The 19469-nt window shown below is 41.9% G+C and overlaps 1 protein-coding gene and 1 pseudogene across 3 annotated transcripts; both read right to left on the reverse strand.

The window, feature by feature from the left end:
- Nucleotides 1–3861: 3861 nt before the first annotated feature.
- On the reverse strand, nt 3862–8524 carry LOC120661500 (annotated as a pseudogene). Its single transcript, XR_005669924.1, has 8 exons — nt 7735–8524; nt 5433–5576; nt 5177–5329; nt 4965–5080; nt 4730–4897; nt 4512–4639; nt 4230–4329; nt 3862–4118 (listed from the first exon to the last, which is right to left on the reverse strand). The product of XR_005669924.1 is annotated as a calcium-dependent protein kinase 2-like (transcript).
- Nucleotides 8525–13870: 5346 nt separating this feature from the next.
- LOC120661501 (serine/arginine repetitive matrix protein 1-like) lies at nt 13871–19444 on the reverse strand. Of its 2 annotated transcripts, none has more exons than XM_039940387.1 (4): nt 19282–19444; nt 16151–17661; nt 15709–15924; nt 13871–14684 (listed from the first exon to the last, which is right to left on the reverse strand). In XM_039940387.1, the coding sequence occupies exons 2-4, from the start codon at nt 17659–17661 to the stop codon at nt 14546–14548; spliced, it is 1866 nt and encodes a 621-aa protein (XP_039796321.1). In that variant the 5' UTR covers nt 19282–19444; the 3' UTR covers nt 13871–14545. The 2 variants fall into 2 exon arrangements, with proteins under 2 accessions (XP_039796321.1, XP_039796322.1); XM_039940388.1 differs by having other exon boundaries at nt 15709–15921; nt 19282–19425.
- Nucleotides 19445–19469: the final 25 nt, after the last annotated feature.

Consider the following 19469-nt stretch of genomic DNA (forward strand, 5'->3'; position numbering starts at 1 on the left):
CACTGCCCCAACATACCAATGGGCATTAGGGGTCCCAATGAGGTATTATTATCCATCATTCATACAATACCTCGGATCTCTATAGGGGATTTATATAGCCCGTATGTTGATCACAATTTGAGGAGAATTCCAGGCATTAGGGGGAGACTTATACCACACAAAGAATGCCAGGAATCAAAAGAGTATCACATATTGATATTCAATCCTCATATCCACGTACCAAAAAGAATCTAAACCAAATCGTTTATACCATCTTATATTTTTGCATCATATTGCAAAGAATCTGTCAAAAGCATTTACTGATAATAAGGGTGTCACAAAATCCTCTTATCCTACTCACAATGTGCCTGAAAGAATGGAGGTACCAATGAAAACCATTCATCTCCCACTTCCAAAGATGAGGGGGAGAAGTACGGCTGCTTGTAAGGATAATGCTCTAAGTAAGCATATGAGGATACCGAGGACTGATCTATCCTCCAAGTCAGTAAATCCAAGCCAACCTCAAAGTTGGTAGACACCCAATGGACGAGCATCCAATACCAGGATCGAAGTCCACCCAAATCAACGGTGCATCCAAATTCTGATTTCGGGATATCGGAACACCCTAACTCTATAATAATGGGAATGACAAAGAGTCCAAAAAGGGTTAAAATTTTCACATGCTATATTGATTCCAAGCAATGAATCAATCGTTTAAAGGCTACAAAATGTCGCGACATATACTCCTCAAAGATTGTTGTATACCTTACTGGATCCAGACCAAAAGTCCTAGGCAGAGTGTCTTCACACTCAAATTGGGTCAAACTAAAAGGTGGCAATCAAGGAGAATTGCTCTTGTTCAATGATGAGAAGTATTAGTACAACTAATGTCTTCTCTCACATAGCTTCTTTTAAGAAGCAAGGTGGTGAACAATGAGAGCTTGTAGCATATGGTTTCACGCGGAGACCCAGCATAATGTTAACATACCTAAGGGTATGTGTGAAAATTATGTTCCTAAATTCAATCATTGGCAGGTCAAATGAATTTGATAGATTCGGACATATAAGTCCCAATGGACTTCACATTCTGAATCCAAATACAAATCGCAACATACATTGTGTATAATTCAGGTCATCATAGCATGACTTGAGACAGTTAAGTTGATTGTGGTACAACTTATTGATTGAGTTCCTTCCATAGAAGGATTACTCTACTCATGATTGCATATATGTGTAAAGAAATCCCTAATTGGATTCTTTATCATCTCAACACATATTGATTATTTCAATACCTTGAAATAATAAAGCAATCATTCAAGGTACAATTTCCATTATGTGGAATTGGCTTCTAAGACGGAATTTGAGATGAGATATGCTTAAGTCTCAACTTAAGTACATATATCAGTATACCAATATCCAATTGGTATTGTTTGTCAATATCCAAATTATATATTGGACTTCATATCCACATTCAATCCCTAAATATGGACTTATATCCATTCAGACCCTGGGATGACAACCATAATGCCATAAAGCGCTCATGTATCTTACAATTGCAACAGGCCTGATATTGCATTTGTAGATACTTTGCTAGCACAAAATAGCGCAACTTCTACAACACTGAAGGGTGGGAGTCAAGGGATATCCATAGATATCCATATGGTATTGGATATCACTGGCTATTTAATCCTCATGCCATATTACATACTGATTTGATTATAGTGGAATCTCCACACACACGAGTCATCAAATTTGACTCCAATGGTTACTTCCACTTACCATTCTGAAGTATCACATATGCATGGCTTCATAGAGTGATCAAATGTGATTCCATAGAATCACCAACCATTATCTGTAAAGATAAGGTTGCTTGTATTGTCAAGATGGAAACAGGTCATATAAGAGCATAAATTATTGTTCAAAATGTTTTATCTCCATATTGGGAAATAAACATCTTGCCAAAGTAGTCTTGCAATCATTTTGCAGATTCACTCACTAAGTCCATACCTACATCCATATTTCATGGAATTGGTATTCAATGATTTTGAGAGTTGCAAGGTTCAGGGGGAGTCTTTTCCTGGATTATAACCTGTTCAAACATCATATTGTACTCTTTTCCCTCTATGAGTTTTCCTCAAAAAGGTTTCTCATTAAAGGTTTTTAACGAGGCAATATCAATACAAAAATGTGTCATATTTTCTATTTTCTCCATCGGGGTTTTTGTGGGAAATATCAAAGACACATATTGCCCTCACAACTCATTCATGATTTTTCCCTGAAAAGGTTTTTCATGTGAGTTATCCAAGAGGCAATACCAATAATATACCGTCATATTTTCTCCTATTTTTTCCACTGGGTTTTTATAGGAGTTTTTGCGGTATATCAACTTATACAGCTCCTCATATTTTTCCCAAAGGATTTTTGAGGGAGTTAACAATATGTCGTATCTCCAATATTTTTTCCCCACTGGGGTTTTTAATGGGATACCAATGACATAGTGATTTATTTTAAATCACACATATATGCTATTTTCTCCTAATTTTCCTACAAGGTTTAAAGGAGTTTTTATGGCATATTATACATACATATTCCTCAGATTTTTCCCACAGGGTTTTTCGAGGAATCCAAGCTTTCAACTTCATTGATCTCAAGTAATATTCGATCGAGGGGGAGTGTTGTGAAACGGTGCCTGTTGGCGTACATGCACCCATTCACTATCGATCTCATCAAAGGCTTAGCAGTTAGTTTTGTATTAGCAGTTAGGCTTGTCACCAAAGGGACATGTCCTTTGGCGTTTCTTCCGAACAGTCGCGTCCGTACGACGTCCGTACGACGCAACCGTTCACTTGTATATATTCCAAAGAGATCAATGAAAACATCGGTTGTTCCCAAATCTTGTTCATTTACCTTCACGCTTTAACATATAGGACTTCCTCGGCGAAGCTCGGTCTAGAAAACATGAGCGGACTTTCAAAGAAAAAAACTCGGTAACTATCATGGTATGTGAATTTGTTTGTTATGTCCAGACACCTTTAGGTTAGCGATACTATTCTATTTTGCATGTATTCCTTCAACACTCCAAAAAGATTTGCGGCCCCTAGCATATAAATATACAGTAAAAAACTATACGTTGGATCTGTATCTTGAAATGATTTCACGCTATATTGCCGAGATTGTAATAAAAACTGTATTGAATTCATAGTTATGAATAATAGGTTTTGTAAAATATAGTCAAATTCTATTTTAAAATTAGAATCAAAATAAAATACTACATTCGTCCCAAAATATAAGTATTTGTTGACTTTTGCTGATCATATTTGACCATTTGTTTTATTCAAAAAAATTTGTGAAAATATTATTTATTTTGTTATGACATGTTTTATCATCGTATATATTTGAAGTATATCTTAATTGTTTTTATTTTTTTCTCAATTTTTTTGAATAAGACGAATGGTCAAACATGATCAGCAGAAGTCAACAAATATTTATATTTTGTTCAAAAAAATTGTGAAAATATTATTTATTTTGTTATGACATGTTCTATCATCGTATATATTTGAAGTATATCTTAATTGTTTTTATTTTTCCTCAATTTTTTTGAATAAGACGAATGGTCAAACATAATCAGCAGAAGTCAACAAATATTTATATTTTGGGACGGAGGTAGCACATCTTCTGTTCTTGATTACGGTGAGGGAATGGCACTGCAGGACCACTGAGCAGTTTTAGCAGCGTAATGACTTAGGAAGTTCGGCTATCTAACTGAAACAGACATTTTCCCATTGTTAAGAATGTAATTGAAAGCTTGAGAGGCAAAATGCACGTTTTATTAGATGTATTTGCATAAACAAACTTACAGAAGAAAGTACGGGACGTTCAAGATACTACAAGGCAACAACCAACAAACACGAGCAAAAAAGATATACACAATGATCTCTCAACAATGCACAAGCAAAGTCCATTGTAAGCCTTTATCCAGCTACCAAGTACCAACCATGAAGAAAAAAGAGCAAACAACAGTTACTAATGGAGTAATGGTACACCGTTTCTACAACGTGAACAGGCTACTTAAGCCTCATTGGCTGCTGCATCCCACCTCTCATCATAGCGCAAAATTCCTCATAGTTAATCCTCCCATCCTGGGACAGGAAAATGACCAACATCAAGAAGATGGAAGGTTGGGCAAATGACCAACATCAAGAAGGAATAAACATGGCACAGCTGTAAAGGCGATAGTGTAAGCAGCTTACATTGTCCGTGTCAACTTCTGATATGATCTCCTTTATCGTACTCGTGTCACCCATCTCATGTTCGATCAAAGCTGACTCTAGCTCATCTCTTGTGATGAAGCTGCATAAAATCAAGGTAATCCTTCATGTTAAACAAAACAAGTTTATGCATGACACATGATGTGGTAGAAATTGGCGCTAATAAGTGTAACCAGTTATAGTAATATAACAGATAGTTTAGACAAGTTCTGATGGACAAAAATGTTGTTAGCTTGCCGTTGAGATGTCAATTGAAGTACTCACCCGCTGTTATCTTTATCAAAGTACTGGAATGCCTTAAACAAATGCTCGTCCCTTTCGAGCTTGTGTCTATGCATTGTGGCAGTGATGAACTCAACATAGTCAATGGATCCATTCCCATCAACATCAGCCTGGAAGAGGTCAAAAGGTAAGCATGTAAGTCGAACAAGATCCTAAAAATGTACTGTAGCATAGTTCTAGTCTTCTAGATTAGAACATACAGCCTCCATCAACTGCTTTACTTCAGCTTCTGACAGTTTTGATCCAAGTTTGGCTAATCCTGCTTTGAGTTCTTCGTATGTGATTGTACCACTGTTGTCTGTGTCCATGTTCATGAACATTTGCTTCAAGCCCTTGATCTCTTCCTCGTTAAGGTTTGAAGCAATAACCTGCACATAAATTTGCTGATAAGCACAAGAAAAGAAAAAGTAACTAAGTAAGCATAAAGATAACAACCTTCAGAGCCATCTTTTTCAGCTTATTCATTGCTCTGAATTGCTTCATTCTAGAAAGAACAGCACTGTCAATAGGCTTATCAGATGCATCTCCACCTTCTCTGAGCCATGGATGTTCTGCTCAAGTGTTTAATACACATATTAGTATTATTATTATTTTATTTTCTGAAAAGTTGCTAAAGTTTGGAATTAATGCATTGCTGGGAAGCTTACGAAGAACTTGGCCTGAAGTAAGTCTTTTCTTTGGATCTCGTGCCAACATCTTTCTAACCAGGTCTTTAGCGCTCTCAGAAATTGATGGCCAAGGCTGACTTTCAAAGTCAATCTCCTCATGCAGAATAGCATCAAATATCCCCTTTTCAGTTTCTACACAGAAAAACAGAGGATAAAGATTTTTTTAAAAAAAGTATAGCATTGCTGCTTAATATATACATGCCAGATGTAGAAGTGGTTCTTAATAGGTAAATACCAGCCCAAAATGGAGGCACGCCACTGAGGAGAATGTACAGAATAACTCCTGCACTCCAAACATCTATCTCTTTTCCATAACTCCGCCTAAGGACTTCAGGAGCAACATAATAAGCACTTCCAACAATGTCCCTGTACATCTTTCCTGTTATGTTTGAAAGATAGACAGTGAAGAGATAAAGAGAGATCCCAAAGCTGGAAGTTAGACAGTGAAGAGATAAAGAGAGATCCCAAAGCTGGAAGTTTAGGGTCTGAGGGTACTAAACATCAAATAGTTACTTCAGTTTGTTACACCAAGTTCTCTTAAACTAGGATAATAAAAAAATCAAATACTGGAATCACTGATGAAGATGTCCAATGAAAAGAATGATCTACTGTTATGGACAAGTTCTTTGGTGCCAACTGCCAAGCTATGTTGCCCGGATACGCGGATACGGATACTGGTACGCGATACGGGGATACTCCGATACGCCATTTTTCCAAAAATAAGGATACGGGGATACGCCAATATATATAAAAAATAAAAATAAATAAAAATTTCAGGAACTAGAATGTGAGAAAATATAAGTTCCAAGGACTATAATGCGTCATAAACTCATATATTCATATGTTCTATAATTATTAGAAAAGGGAAGGGGCAAAGGAAAAAAGAACCAACCTTATCTTACCTGTTCGTCTGTTCCACGAATGGGGTCATCTTCTTCCCCAACCTCCAGCACTCTCTCTCTCTTTCTCTGTGTAGCGGCCAACTCCGGCGGCCGCGGCTCCTCCTCTCCCTCTCCGGAGGCTGCGACTCATCCTCTCCCTCTCTAGCGGCCGCGCGGGCCGTCCAGAGGCACGCTCCGGCGGCCGTGGCGGCCCGCCAGCGGCGAGCTCCAGCAGCACAGCATCACCCTAAATAGTGCTTTAACAGATGTGTGGGCCTCTGTCTGGACAGGCCGCGCAGCTGCTGGAGCAGTAGGAGGCACGGACGGGTGGGCGGGCGGAGGTGACGGCAAGGGAGCAATGAGTGATGGGGAAGGAGCAGGAGGAGGCATGGGCGGGTGGCCGGGCGGCGGTGACGGCAAGGGAGCGATGAGCAGCGGGGAAGGAGCAGGAGGAGGCGTGGGCGGGTGGCCGAGCGGCGGTGACAGCAAGGGAGCCGTGCGGGGCTGCTGCGGGCATGCGGCTGCGCGAGTGGGGATGAGAGGGTGGCACAGCTGAATGGAGGACCTTTATACGAAGCGATTGAGTGGTGTTGTTAGGGTTTGAAGGTATCTGACAGGTATCCCACGAGTATCCGATTTATTTTTATTATTTGAAAATACCTAAATAGTCCGATACTTACGGAATACGTATCCGGGAGTATCCGTGGAGTACGGGTATCCGATACGGTATCTGATACCGGTACATGAGTTTTGCGAAGTATCCGCGTATCATAGCTGCCAAGTTCAGGCGCAGGTCCAAGGACAAGAGTTCTGGTTCGGTTTAGATATTTGTTTTGGTTTCTTAGTCGGTTGATAGTTTCCTTTAGGGACAGGTTAGCTAAATTAGGGAGGTTTGTTAGTTTCGGGCTCTTATAAGGAGCACGGCAGGATCTTTTGTAATCAAGGAAGAAGTAGATCAGAATTCTCAGAGCCTCCAGCGTGAGGGTGAGATTCATCTACCTCAACCTATATCATCAATAAAGCCAGCAAATTAGCCATAACATCTACCTACCCACAGCAAGCAATTGACACCATCATCCACAACAATATTTATATATCTCCCCAAATATAAGTATCGCCATTAAGTGGGTAATAAGATTCTCAATGTGGTTGAGGCTTGGGCTTCAAACCAGTCAAACATTAAAAACCATTGAGCTATTGTTACTAATTTAGCAGTGGTTTCCCAGTCATAACTGATATAGGGCCAGATTTGTAGTTTTCAGTGCTAACCCCTGAAACTGAACATGGCAAAAGTCACCAGTTTTGGCTGATTCTCTGTGAAGCTAGGTGGGGTCCACAGGCCTTTATGTTACTATGTATTATGGGACATTATGGTTACAGTTTCCAGTGACAAAAATGTTGCACTAAGATGTCCAAAAAGGTGAGAACTATCCACAAGCTCTTCAATTGCTTGGAATAAAAAGTGCCATAAGTTCAAATAACCAAATTCAGATTATGTATGGAATGCTAGCCTTATATGGGTTGTTCAGCAATATGAAAACTTCAAAACTACAACCAGCCACAAACCTCAACAGATCAAAGGTCAGAATATATGTCTAACTGCTATTGCAAACAATGCAATTCCAAGCGTACACAGATCATATCTATTCACATTACCTTCTTCAATGAAGACTGAAAGACCGAAATCAGTGGCCTTGAGCATTGCATTCTCCTCCTTGGTTGCGAGCAAGAAATTCTCTGGTTTCAGATCACGATGCATCACTCCCATGAAGTGGCAAATGTTCACAACATTCACAACTGCTCTGCAGATTGTAGCAGCTGCCCGTTCTGTGTAGTGCCCCTTAGCAATGATCCGATCAAATAGCTCACCACCAGCACAGAGCTCCATCACCACATGCACATTGCTCTTATCCTCGTACGCTCCCCGGAACTCGACAATGTTTGGCTGCCCAGACAAGTGCTGCATGATCTGGATCTCCCTGCGAATGTCCTCCCTGTCTGCCTTGCTGGTGAGCTTGCGCTTAGAGATGGACTTGCAGGCGTACTGCCTACCAGTAGCAATCTCTGTGCAGAAGTACGTCACCCCGAACTGGCCGCGGCCAAGCTCCTTCCCGAGGGAGTAGACTGTGCGCACATCCTCATACGGCTTGCCAAGAATTGTGTCTGATGTGGGCTTTGGTGGGATAACTACAGGTGGGACTACCGGAGGGTTCATCGCCGGTGGCGTGTACCGTACCTCGGCCTGTGGCTGAGGAGCATTATAACTGGGAGGCGTTTGTGCTGGCTTTGCCTGGTTAGAATAGCCATACCCATTGGTACCTCCCCGTCCAGAATCTGGGGCCGTAGCTCTGCTGCAACACTGTCCCATTTCTCTAGTCAAATTATTCCTTCCAGTTCTAAGCTTGCAACCTGACAGCTGAGCAGATGAGACCAATCAAGACTAAACCTGCATGGATCCCAAGGAGGAGAGCAGTTGTGTCAGTACAAAGCAAGCCAATCAATAAACCTTTATGTTGTAAACTCACAAGCTCATGATTCAAGTCAAGATATCCAAAACTGGATGTGCAAGCAAAACCAAACAATAGGATTCAATAAAGAAGAGCAGAAGAGTATAAAAGAAGCAATGCAAAGAATTGCCTCTGACACAGCGTTGACCTCTTTCTACTCAGAATCCAATCCAAGAAATGCAAGGAAACAAGGCAGACGACCGACTCCATTTGGTGAGACTGGAAGCAATAAGGCGAGATAAGGATAGAAGGAAATTAGGTAAAAAGGGCCACTGAAAGCAACAGCATCAACAAGGCAGTCGGCACTCAGACCCAGGGGAAAAAATAAAGGAAGCCACAAGAGCCAGGATTCCGTATCGCAGCAATGGATTGATTGAGACAAGCGAAAAAGATAAAATAAGATATAACAGCTCCGAACTGCACTAAAATTTCCCTGTGCGAATAATTTCAGAATCCCAAATCCACTGAATGGAAGAATAACAGAAGCACAAAGTTAAAGACGAACAAATTCTTTGGACGTAAGGCATGAGGAACATAGTAACACACCAAGCTGCCTGTATAGCACTACTTCAGATCCGGAAACACAATATTCTACTCGCGACCAAGTGAAATCTACCAAGCTTTCAAGAACTAAAGAAAAGAAGACTGTAATCCGCGAACGGATTCACACAGCAGGCCTCCCCGATCCAAGGAACCAAGAACTGGACGGGCAGAACACCTACCTTGTGAGAGGGACAAGATTCCAACCTCAGAGCCCGGAGAAGCAACCACCCCTCCGCCTTAGGAAGAACTGGGCGCAGGAACTGGGTCTAAAGAACGAATCTTGGGAGGACGTTAGGAGGACAGAGCAAGAACAGCTCGGCGCGGCGACCGCGGGGAGTGGATTGGAGGTGGTGGCCACCGCAATTGGCGCCCGTCGTCGAACGTGACAGCGACTAATCCACACGGGGGCTCGGGGCCCGGAGCTAAAGATCTCGCAGCGAGGCCGAATTTCTCAAAGGGAAAAAGGTTGACAGGGAGGAGAAAATGGGGGCGGCGTGTTTTGGGAAAGCTCAAAGCTTGCTTTGCTGTCAGTTGTAGATAATTGCGTTGCTTTACGGGAAGATGCGGATGGTAACTTGGTAAGGCGATTTTGCTAAAAGACCCTCCGGTTTCTCTATATTGGAAGCTAAGATGCTTGAAATATATAAGCTGAAACGAAGATGTCTCGGATTATAAACAGATTATTACAATCCCTCAAACTGTTTTGTTTGATTTGGTTGACCTTGCAGCATTTTTCGGTGGTCGCACACCATCATCTTTAACTTTTTCACTTCCGGTCTTTTAGCTTTGAAACTTGAAGAAAAACTCTGTATTTTGTTTTTCTTTTGCTTTTGATTTTGAAGCTTTTATTGTGCGTGTGTGTCCTGCTATACTTTGAGGCAGAAAAATGGATTGCCCACGTAATAGAACATTCTCGGACAAGATGTGAGATCAGATTATAGCTGACGCATTTTGTTCCACATGTTATATTCTACGCGCTTTCTGAGTCTAATCTAATTGTGGTGCGTAAACTATCTCCATTCTCTGACCCTGACGGCTACTCCCTCCGTCCCCAAAAACAATTCATTTTAGTATTCGAAATTTATCCCAAAAAACAAGTCATCTTATCCTATTTAAAAATACATATGCATGCCAGAATCAATTAGTACCGAATATAGAAAGTAAATAGGGGCAAACATGGTCATTTTACCTTTTTGCTAATTTGTCCTAGAATTCTTAGGATGACTTCTTTTTTGGGACGGAGGGAGTAGTGGTGAGATTAAGGGGAGAGAGACACTTAATTATGTGGCATCTTGAGATACGATTAGTCCTGTCGTCCATGACCATAAGCTTTGATAATTTAAATTAACATGTTAGTTGACCAGGGTGTTGAGCGAGATATGATTTACATGCGTGACAGTAGTCTTTTTTTTTGGAACCTGGAAACACAGCGAGGGAGACCCCCACTGTGAAAATTTTATTTAAAAAAAAAGTCTGAGCAAAGACAAGAAATACTTACAGGGTAAGAGAAACAACAAAACAAACATACATCTACCGGCTAACTCTTTGGAGGGGGGGGGGGGGGGGGGGGGGGGGGGGCAGGGAGCTATACAAGAGGAAAAATTGAAACTGAGACTGTTACTGGAAGAGATAGCTAACAGTAGTCTTACCTGACCGCGCAAAGATTCTCCCGACGGGGAAGCTGTTTTTGGTGGCATGAAGTAGACGTGCAAAGCACCCAGGCATCTCTCATCACTTTTTTTCTATATTTGCTGAAGGGCATTTTTTCTTTTTGGAAATACCAATCCTCGTACATGCAAGGACATCTTCATTTCATAATATGTGTTAAGTATACGCCATTACCAATCTCTTCGGTAATGCTCTCAAAATTTAGGCCTCTGCTTTGGAGCAGAGGGACGAATTCTGTAGGATTAGATTCATGTAGGAATGTTTCGTACTGCGTCCAACATTGACATAAAATGTAACATCAGGCCCAACTTCATGCAAAATTTCTTTTATAGCAATCTCTCTTCTATTTTTTTTTCTTTGTTGCATCTAGACGCTCCTTAAAACTCCATGCGTTTTCGATCCTATGTTTTCCTATCCCTATATTTTAATCATCCTCTGTTCCAAAGAATATCAAAATCTACATGAGTCTTGAGCACCCCCACAATTTTTTTTTGAGGGAGCACCCCACAAATTGATTACTAATTACTAGCAGCTAGTTTTTCTCTCTATTATATTTGCTATTTTCCACGCAGATAAAAGTTTGAGGTAGCATGTACTCATGGAAATGGCAGAGACACTTGGAATAAACGCGTACAAGCCAATAGAAGATGCTACCTGTAGCTATACCAGTCATACACGTGCTTGCCTGACAACTCTAGGAGATATGCATATCTTGATATCAAATAGTCTATAGGTGGATTCATAAATTCTAGAAACTCATCTGGTCATCTTTCATCAAGGTGAATCCAATTATCGATTTCTAAGTCTGTGGTATCTTAAACCCCCTTATCACACTCTAGCCTGTGATAGAGGATGTGCTTAAGGCTATATATGCTTGAATTGGTTAAAGTTAGATGCTAAACTCTAGAACATATTAGCACTCGTGCACTTGCTTAAAATTCTAAGTCTTGTCTAAAGTTTAGTTCATTCCATTAACACTCTTGTTTGGATAGATTAGTGCTAAATTTTAGCACTTTAAATGTTAACACTTGGATCCAACATTCCCTGACACCGTTTTAGCTTTCGTTGGGGCCGACATTTCCCACTGTGCCCTCGTCTCCTGTCTGATTACAAAAATATTTATCGATCGTGTCAGTGTCACAAAAAGCATGTGAGGGCCAGATTAAAAAAAAAGTAGAAAAGCACATGCACCCACAATGTTTCTTTTCGCGCTCAACGGAATGTTGTGTTGCCATCTAAAATTCTGGTGAGTGGTGACGTGCACTCTTATAGACAGACAATCGATGCAAACTGTGCTTTCTATCCATGCCTAAATTACCATCAAGTCGTGTGATACTAATATTGTTCACAACTTTAATTTTCGTCTAGTTATGACAATTACCTTCCAACATTTGCCTTTCTTTTTTTGCTTCTTTTCTTTTTCTCTGTTTTTTTTTTTTGGCTAAGCTAGAGAAAGCAGAAGTGAAGTTGGTAGGATGGCCATGTCCTAGTGGGAGAAGAGACAACAAAAGTGCCCTTGTATTGTATGTAAAAACAAGGTTTGTTGAGGTGGGTGGGAGGGGTACGGGGGTGTTTAGTTGGTGAAAATTTTTGGTCCAAGTGTCACGTCAATAGTTTGACCAGATGTCGGGAGGGTTTTTCGGACACTAATTAAAAAATTAATTTCAGAACTCACTTGGAAACTGCGAGACGAATCTTTTGAGGCCTTTGACCGCATCATTAGCAAATGTGGGTTACTGTAGCACTTATGGCTAATCATGCACTAATTAGGTTTAAAAGATTCGTCTCGTCGTGTACATCCAAACTGTATAATTAGTTTTGTTATTTAGTTACATCTAGTGCTTCATACATGTGTTTAAAAGGGAGGTGAAAATTTTTGGGTAAAAATTTTTGGCAACTAAACGGCCCCTGCCGGTCTGGCGCCGCGACAGAGGCCGCGATTTGGACGCTCGTTACGCGCACATGCCGCACGTTGTCTTTCACTCGCCGGTCGCGCGCATCCTCGCCGCGCCGGGCGCCAAGATTTGACAGTAAACACCAACGAACTCGACCGGCGGAATTTATTTATGCACGACCCATAAATGCATGTGGATTGAGCGGTGGCACAGTTAAATGGTTATTGAATCTGATTCCATGTCCATCTCCTTGTATATCGGCGTTGTGTTAAAATGCAACCATGGTCCTGCTGAAGTGTTTGTTCTGGACTCAATTAATATATATTGTGTCTATTCTAGCTTCAGCTTTTTTTGTGTGTAAAAAAAGCTTAGCAATTCATTTCTATCTGCGAAAGGCACTGCCTTTCAGAGTAGGCAGCTGATGCTCGATAAAGGACACATCAGAGCAACGAAGGAGAAATCATTTTTAGATGGCTACTTACTATTAAGTCTACTAAACGGTCGAGCTAGGTGGGGTAGCTGGACTTCATCGTTTCATTCGCCCAGCGCTCGCCTTCAGGGGGCAGTTGTTCACTCCACTGGCGAGCAACGTGCGACGCATCAAGCTCTGCTTTGCGGCGCAAATCGGTGCGAGGATCTGGAGCCCAATTAGTGGCGGCATCGGAGCGCGTGAATCTGGACGGATGACGACGACTTGGTTCGATGCATACTCGCCCCTCTTCGGAAGTCCTTCGTGCGTGTCTTCATCATACAACGGCTAATGCAAATCCAATCTTGAAACCCTAGCGACCACCAAATAGCGGACCCTGATGAAGTGATAAGGCCAACACTAACCCTTGGTTGGCCGGACAAGATTAGAATTAGGTGAGCAACCGCCCCTTCTCTTCCTTTTCCAAACCAACTGCTTCCTTGCAATTGGCGTCTACTCCCACTACACAAGCAAAAACCGCCAGCCTCCTTGGCCTACAACTGCAACACGACAGGTGGTACCAGAGGGGGGCATACACTACACATTGTCTTGGGAAAAAAAATCTCGCCACATGTGACCATGCATTGCAAAAGGATTTGGTCTGGAAATATCTCAGGGGTCAACCACCATAACTGAGCCAACCAACCAAATAGGTATCGAAGAGCGAGCATAAAAATATTGAACGACATGATGACAGCCACCCAAACAAATGAACACTGGCATCCAAGCTCAAATTCGATTCGCGTGAACAGACAGATATATCTGGTTCAAGAGTACAGGCAGAAAAACCATGTCAGCAGAAAAGGCATGATGAGGCTAAACACGGTGACCATATTTAACACCAACCATCTGGAATTCAAAACACAAACTATAGGGCACTTGTTAAACCCCTCACTCAGAGGATGCAAACATATGAAGCCTATATATATAGATTATTGAACTACTAACTTAATCCTTGACTAGTAACAGCCTCACAAGCTTGAATCTCCTGGAATTGACTTGTGTCGTCAGTGAACCCGAGTCCAAGACGAAGTCGAAGAAGGGTACTGATAGTTCACCAACAGGCACAGTATTGCATTTCAGGTGTAGAGGTTGCAGACACTAAAAGGTAGTACCCACTAAGTCCCTCTTATCAGCAGCAGGGTCCTGAAACAAGCTAAGGCGTGACGTTACATCTTATTCTTCTATAACTGTCAGCAAGGAAGTGCATTTTATTACTCTTACTCCTAGTACAGCATCAAAAGCCAGGTTCAGGTGATCTTGCGACATGTACCGAGTATGTAATACCGATAATAAGTTACGTTTTCTGACCAGTAAAATCTGTGCAAAGTGAAGCAATGAGGTCCCTCTTGAACAATGGTACATGGGGTTCCGAGGTGGATGATTCACCATGTAGGTGCCTTCGACTTCTCCACAAGAATGATCCTACCATTCCACTCAGTCTCGTCACAAGAACGAATCGCTGCATCAGCATCCTCATCCTTCTCCAAGGATAAGAATCCAAAGCCCCGGGAATCTCCAGTTCTATGAAGGGAAAAAAAAACAGTATTGAGTAACTTCACTCTAACCAAGTGCCAGATCAGCAAATGCAAAATGATCAGTTCTCAAAAGTAACTGCATGCTGGGAACTAATTGGGTATGGTACTGAAAACCAGTAAATCCATCAATGCACAAAAGTACCAAAGCACTCATCCACGCAAATAGATTTGGCTGAACTCCAATGACTGAACTGCTTAAAGTATGGTTAATCAGTAAAAAGGGTGGTCAACTCCAAAGACAACTGCTTAAAGTTTTTAGTAGATTCGGCAGAATATATTTTACCAATTACGCTCTTGAATACTGAGCTGCAAGTACAATGAATCATCAAAGGAAATGCCTAATCATTCAAGGGTATTGCCAGCAGAACACTTCCCTTTTCCTCTCCCCACACCTTAGTTGCTCATTTCCACATTTTTCATTGTTTTCTGTTCCATATAACAAGACCGCTCAGTTGCAATTTGCTCTGATGTAAAAGTCCAGTTTTTTTGGTACCATTTCACAAAAACAGAAACTACTATTGTGTTTTAAGTTACACATGTAGCCAAGAAAAAAATTCCCATCATGATCAGTCAACATGCAAAACTACAAGGAGCTTAGAAATAACATAGATTTGTATACCGAATGTGGAACTTCTTATTCTAGACTTGTTTGAAATATAGAAACCAAACTAGAAGAATGGTTTAAATGACTACACTATTTAATACTTTAGTTGCGCAACAGCTTCATACATCACCCAAAAGGATTCTATTCAAATTTGCAAAAGTTTCACAAATCACAGGGTAGCCTAGCCAACTCCCATGTGTGAGTTATCCATTACTCTTTCAGTAAGGTGCAATCTAGAAAAAAATCATAAACAAAATATGACCTTGAGTTTCACAGAAAAAGGTGTCTCATCCAATGACACCACTACCCTATGAAACAATAATATTAGAAGTGCTGAAACCAGAAGATTTGCAAGAAAGATTGTTGAAAACAGTACCAAAGGAAAGCTGAAAGGATATGGAAGTACCGTTTATCACGGACAACACGCGCACTTGTTACGCGTCCAAATTTGCAAAATTTCTTCTCTAAATCTCGCTCGGTGGTGGCATAGCTAAATCCTGCAATGAACAGATTCTTTCCAGGCTTACCCAGTCCAGTCTTCCTGTTAGCAGGTGGTGACCAATGTCTTCTTGGTGAACGATGCCGATGGCTTGAGGGTGATCTGCGCCTTGGTGAATGCCTTCTACAACATCGAAACAAATGGAAGAAAATAAACTAGAAGGCAGAAAGCATAATAGGTGAACACAAAGTAAATACAATAGAAGTACATGCAACACTAAAATTCTATCAAGGATGCATGGCCAGAGAGCATCTAATCACAAACATGAACCTGGTGCAATCATTTAAAATTTTAAAGGAATTTATTGATAACTTCAGTAGTATGTAAGTTACTAATGGCAAGGAATCACCTTGGAGATCGTCTGTGGTGATCCCTTGGGTGGGGAGACCTTGACCGAGATCTATCATGTTCCCTTCTATGTCTATCATGTTTTCTTGAAGGTGACCTTGATTTTGACCTATCCCTCCTCCTTGGGGAGTCCCTTCTCCTCTTTGGTGAATCCCTCCTCCTTGGTGAGTCTCTCTTCCTCGGTGATTCCCTCCTCCTAGGTGAGTGCCTCCTCCTAGGTGAGCCTCCCCTCTTTGGTGAGTCCCTCTTGCGTGAGGACCTTCGAGGGGATATAGATCTTTTTCGAGGGGATATAGATCTTCTTCTAGGGGGTGTAGATCTTCTTCGGGGAGATGCAGATCTTCGCCGTGGTGACCTCCGTGGTGACCTATCACCATGTCGCGACTCCCTCCGTCTTTTCTGTCCATGCGGAGACAACTCCCTTGAAGAAACTCTTTTGCGGTTGGGATCATGCTTTTCAGAAGATCTGGACCGCCGTCTTTCAGGCGGGCTTTCAGCATGAGCTAAATCAGCAACATCTTTGGCATGGCGCTTTGACTCCATCTTCTCGGAATGATGGGCATTTGGACTGCTGACCGGAGGAGATACCCTTCCATCTGAAGACGGTGTATCCCTTTCTAGTCTTGCGAACCTATCAGGGGATACCCTCCCATCAGGAGACGGTGTGTCCCTTTCCAGTCTAGCAAACCTGTCAGGAGGCGAATCAAAACGATTATCTGGAGTCAAACTGCCATTTCTAGTACCAGGATTTTCCTGCTCCATCTGTACCCTAGAGGGAGGTCGTTCAGCTGAAGTGTTAAAGTTCTCTTTGTCCCTACCATCAATGGGGCTAGATTTCCTACCATTTATTTGATCATCCTCTGACCCACTCTTTTCATTGTGAGAAGTCTCATGTAACTTTTCCATGTCCTCATTTTCCAACTGAAGTGCAGGAGAGTTTGGAATTTCGTCATCATCAGCACTGCTATTGTTAAGCTGGCAATCCTTATTGCTATTTTCAGTTAACAAAGAGTTACCATGATACACATCAGAATATGCAGCTTCTGGTTGAAAGTTTGATGTATCATTACCACTGCTTTCAGGAAGCTCTGGAGGCAGCACGGAACCAATCACTTCAGTGTTCTGATGCACATCACAGTCCACAGAAGCGACCTGTTCTTCAGAGTTACTATTGTGAATATTTTGTTCAGTTGCATCATTCTGTATATCAGACTCTACATTAAGAGGTTCTTGAAGCTGCTTCAGTGATGATTCTGAACTAGTTGAAGCAGATTTCATAACATTGCATGTGATTTGATCATTCATGAAGGGCAGAGAGTCTGCAGATAAATACGGAATTGCATCAGCTGGATCGACTAAAAGTCCATCATCCAGTGTTGGAGACTCATGCTGTGGAATTCCTCCTCCCTGATAATCCAAGTGGTCCAACAGGCTACTATCTTGGTCTCCAAATAATGGCCCAGGATCTCCACAAGTCCCCTCCAGATTTCTCTCAGGGGATATGTACTCCATCTGAATGTTAAGCAAAGAACAAATTTGAATAGCATGATCATATAACATAACTCGATCGATTATACATCTGAATAGCTCCATGCACCCTAAATTAGCATGAGAAACAATAGATACAAACTAACATAACTGAAGCAGCAAAAAATATAACCTGTGCGGGATTACCTCATAGGAACTAATGTCAAATACCTACGAGCCTCTTCACATTTCAAAATTTATTAAATATGATTCAAGTTATTTTGAAATGATGCTGATTTGCTCTCGCAGGCAATTTGTGGAGATATGTCCAATCACCTAGCTTAAAAGTACCCAGGTTTGCATTATGCTTGAAGAAAGAGCAGACCTTAACAAAACTACAGGGTATGTTAGCCAAAAATAAAAATACAAGGGATTAATTATGAAGTGAAAGGAAAAGCAAAGGCAAAGGCAATTATGTGTACTGGTGTTCTTTCCCGTCAGGGTACCGGGGAGGTGGGACAAGGGGAGAGGGATGCTCCTGATATGATCAAGTGAATCTGAAGTCTTCTAAGCAGTATTTTATCAAGTTTATAGACTCCCACCATTTAGCTCGTAATAAAGCTTCAGAGTTTCAGAAGTCAATTACAGAACAATCAGGCAGGCATGCTGGCTGTTAGAACAACGGGTTAAGACTACAGTGTGGCAGCAGAAACACTACAGTGAAGGTCAAATTAACTAAGTCAGGTGTGGCAACATGCGTTCGGCAAACCACAAATAGAGAAACAGTCATGAATCGAACTTAGCACTATGTTTCATGAAAGATACTACAGGATAGTGATTCCAAATCTAAAGACCAGTCAGTTCTACAATCAGAATCATACAAACCCACAATGATATTTAAAAGGCTTGCCCGGTCAAAATTTGGCAGCGCATATCAGAGAACAAACCAACAAGCCTTTTACTACTTTTCACTGGTCGCAACAAAATTCTAAAAAATGGAAGGATTCAGCTACAATTTTTTATTAAAAACTCACTCAATTCCACAAGCCAAAGTACAGTTCCACACTTCCTTCCACTTCTATGTCAAAATAATTGGCAACAAAACATTATGAGATGTTCACAAAAAAGCGTTTAGGATAATCTGTTAAAAAAACACTGTGCTATACAGCTATAGGTTGATTTATGGTTAATTTCAGCTTGCATTCGAGAAGTTTAACATTCATTATAACAACTGCAGCACATTAATACCGTTCCCACGCTTACACACGACAATGCCTAGGGCCTACCCCCAGAAAATTCCCAAAAACAGTAACCAGTGAAAAATAAACTGCGCACAGTACCAGAGATTCCAGTGAGTGGAATTGGATGACCTCAAGCGCCAAACCGGAAAATTCCGACCCGATTCCTCACCCAGATCCTCACTCCCGCTTCTCCCACAGATCAATCAAGCGCAACAATGAGACCCAATCGCAACAATTCACCACGTCTGCACCTAGGCAACAGATCAGCCACGGCGTCTGATCCAGGGTACCGTCTAACCCAGCGCGAAACCAGCGCCGCCCGGATCGAACCAGCCGCCGCATCTAGGGCCCCCCCGGCACCGGATCCCGAACCCAATTCCGAGCGAGCGAACGAGGCCGGTCGTGGGGGAAGCGGAGCGCTCACCTCGCACGGCGCCGGCGCGAGCCACCTCCACCGGCCGCGGGTCCTCCGCCTCCCGCGATCCCTCGCGCGAGGTTTCCTTCGTCCCCTCTTCGGTTAGGAGAGAGAAGGGAGGAGAGAGACGGGTTGAGATTTTTGAGGGCCGTACCTCGTGGTGTGGTGGGGCGGTTTGGGGGATGCCGCTGCGCCGC

Source organism: Panicum virgatum, chromosome 2N, assembly GCF_016808335.1.
Source record: "Panicum virgatum strain AP13 chromosome 2N, P.virgatum_v5, whole genome shotgun sequence".
In the NCBI taxonomy this organism is placed as follows: domain Eukaryota; kingdom Viridiplantae; phylum Streptophyta; class Magnoliopsida; order Poales; family Poaceae; genus Panicum; species Panicum virgatum.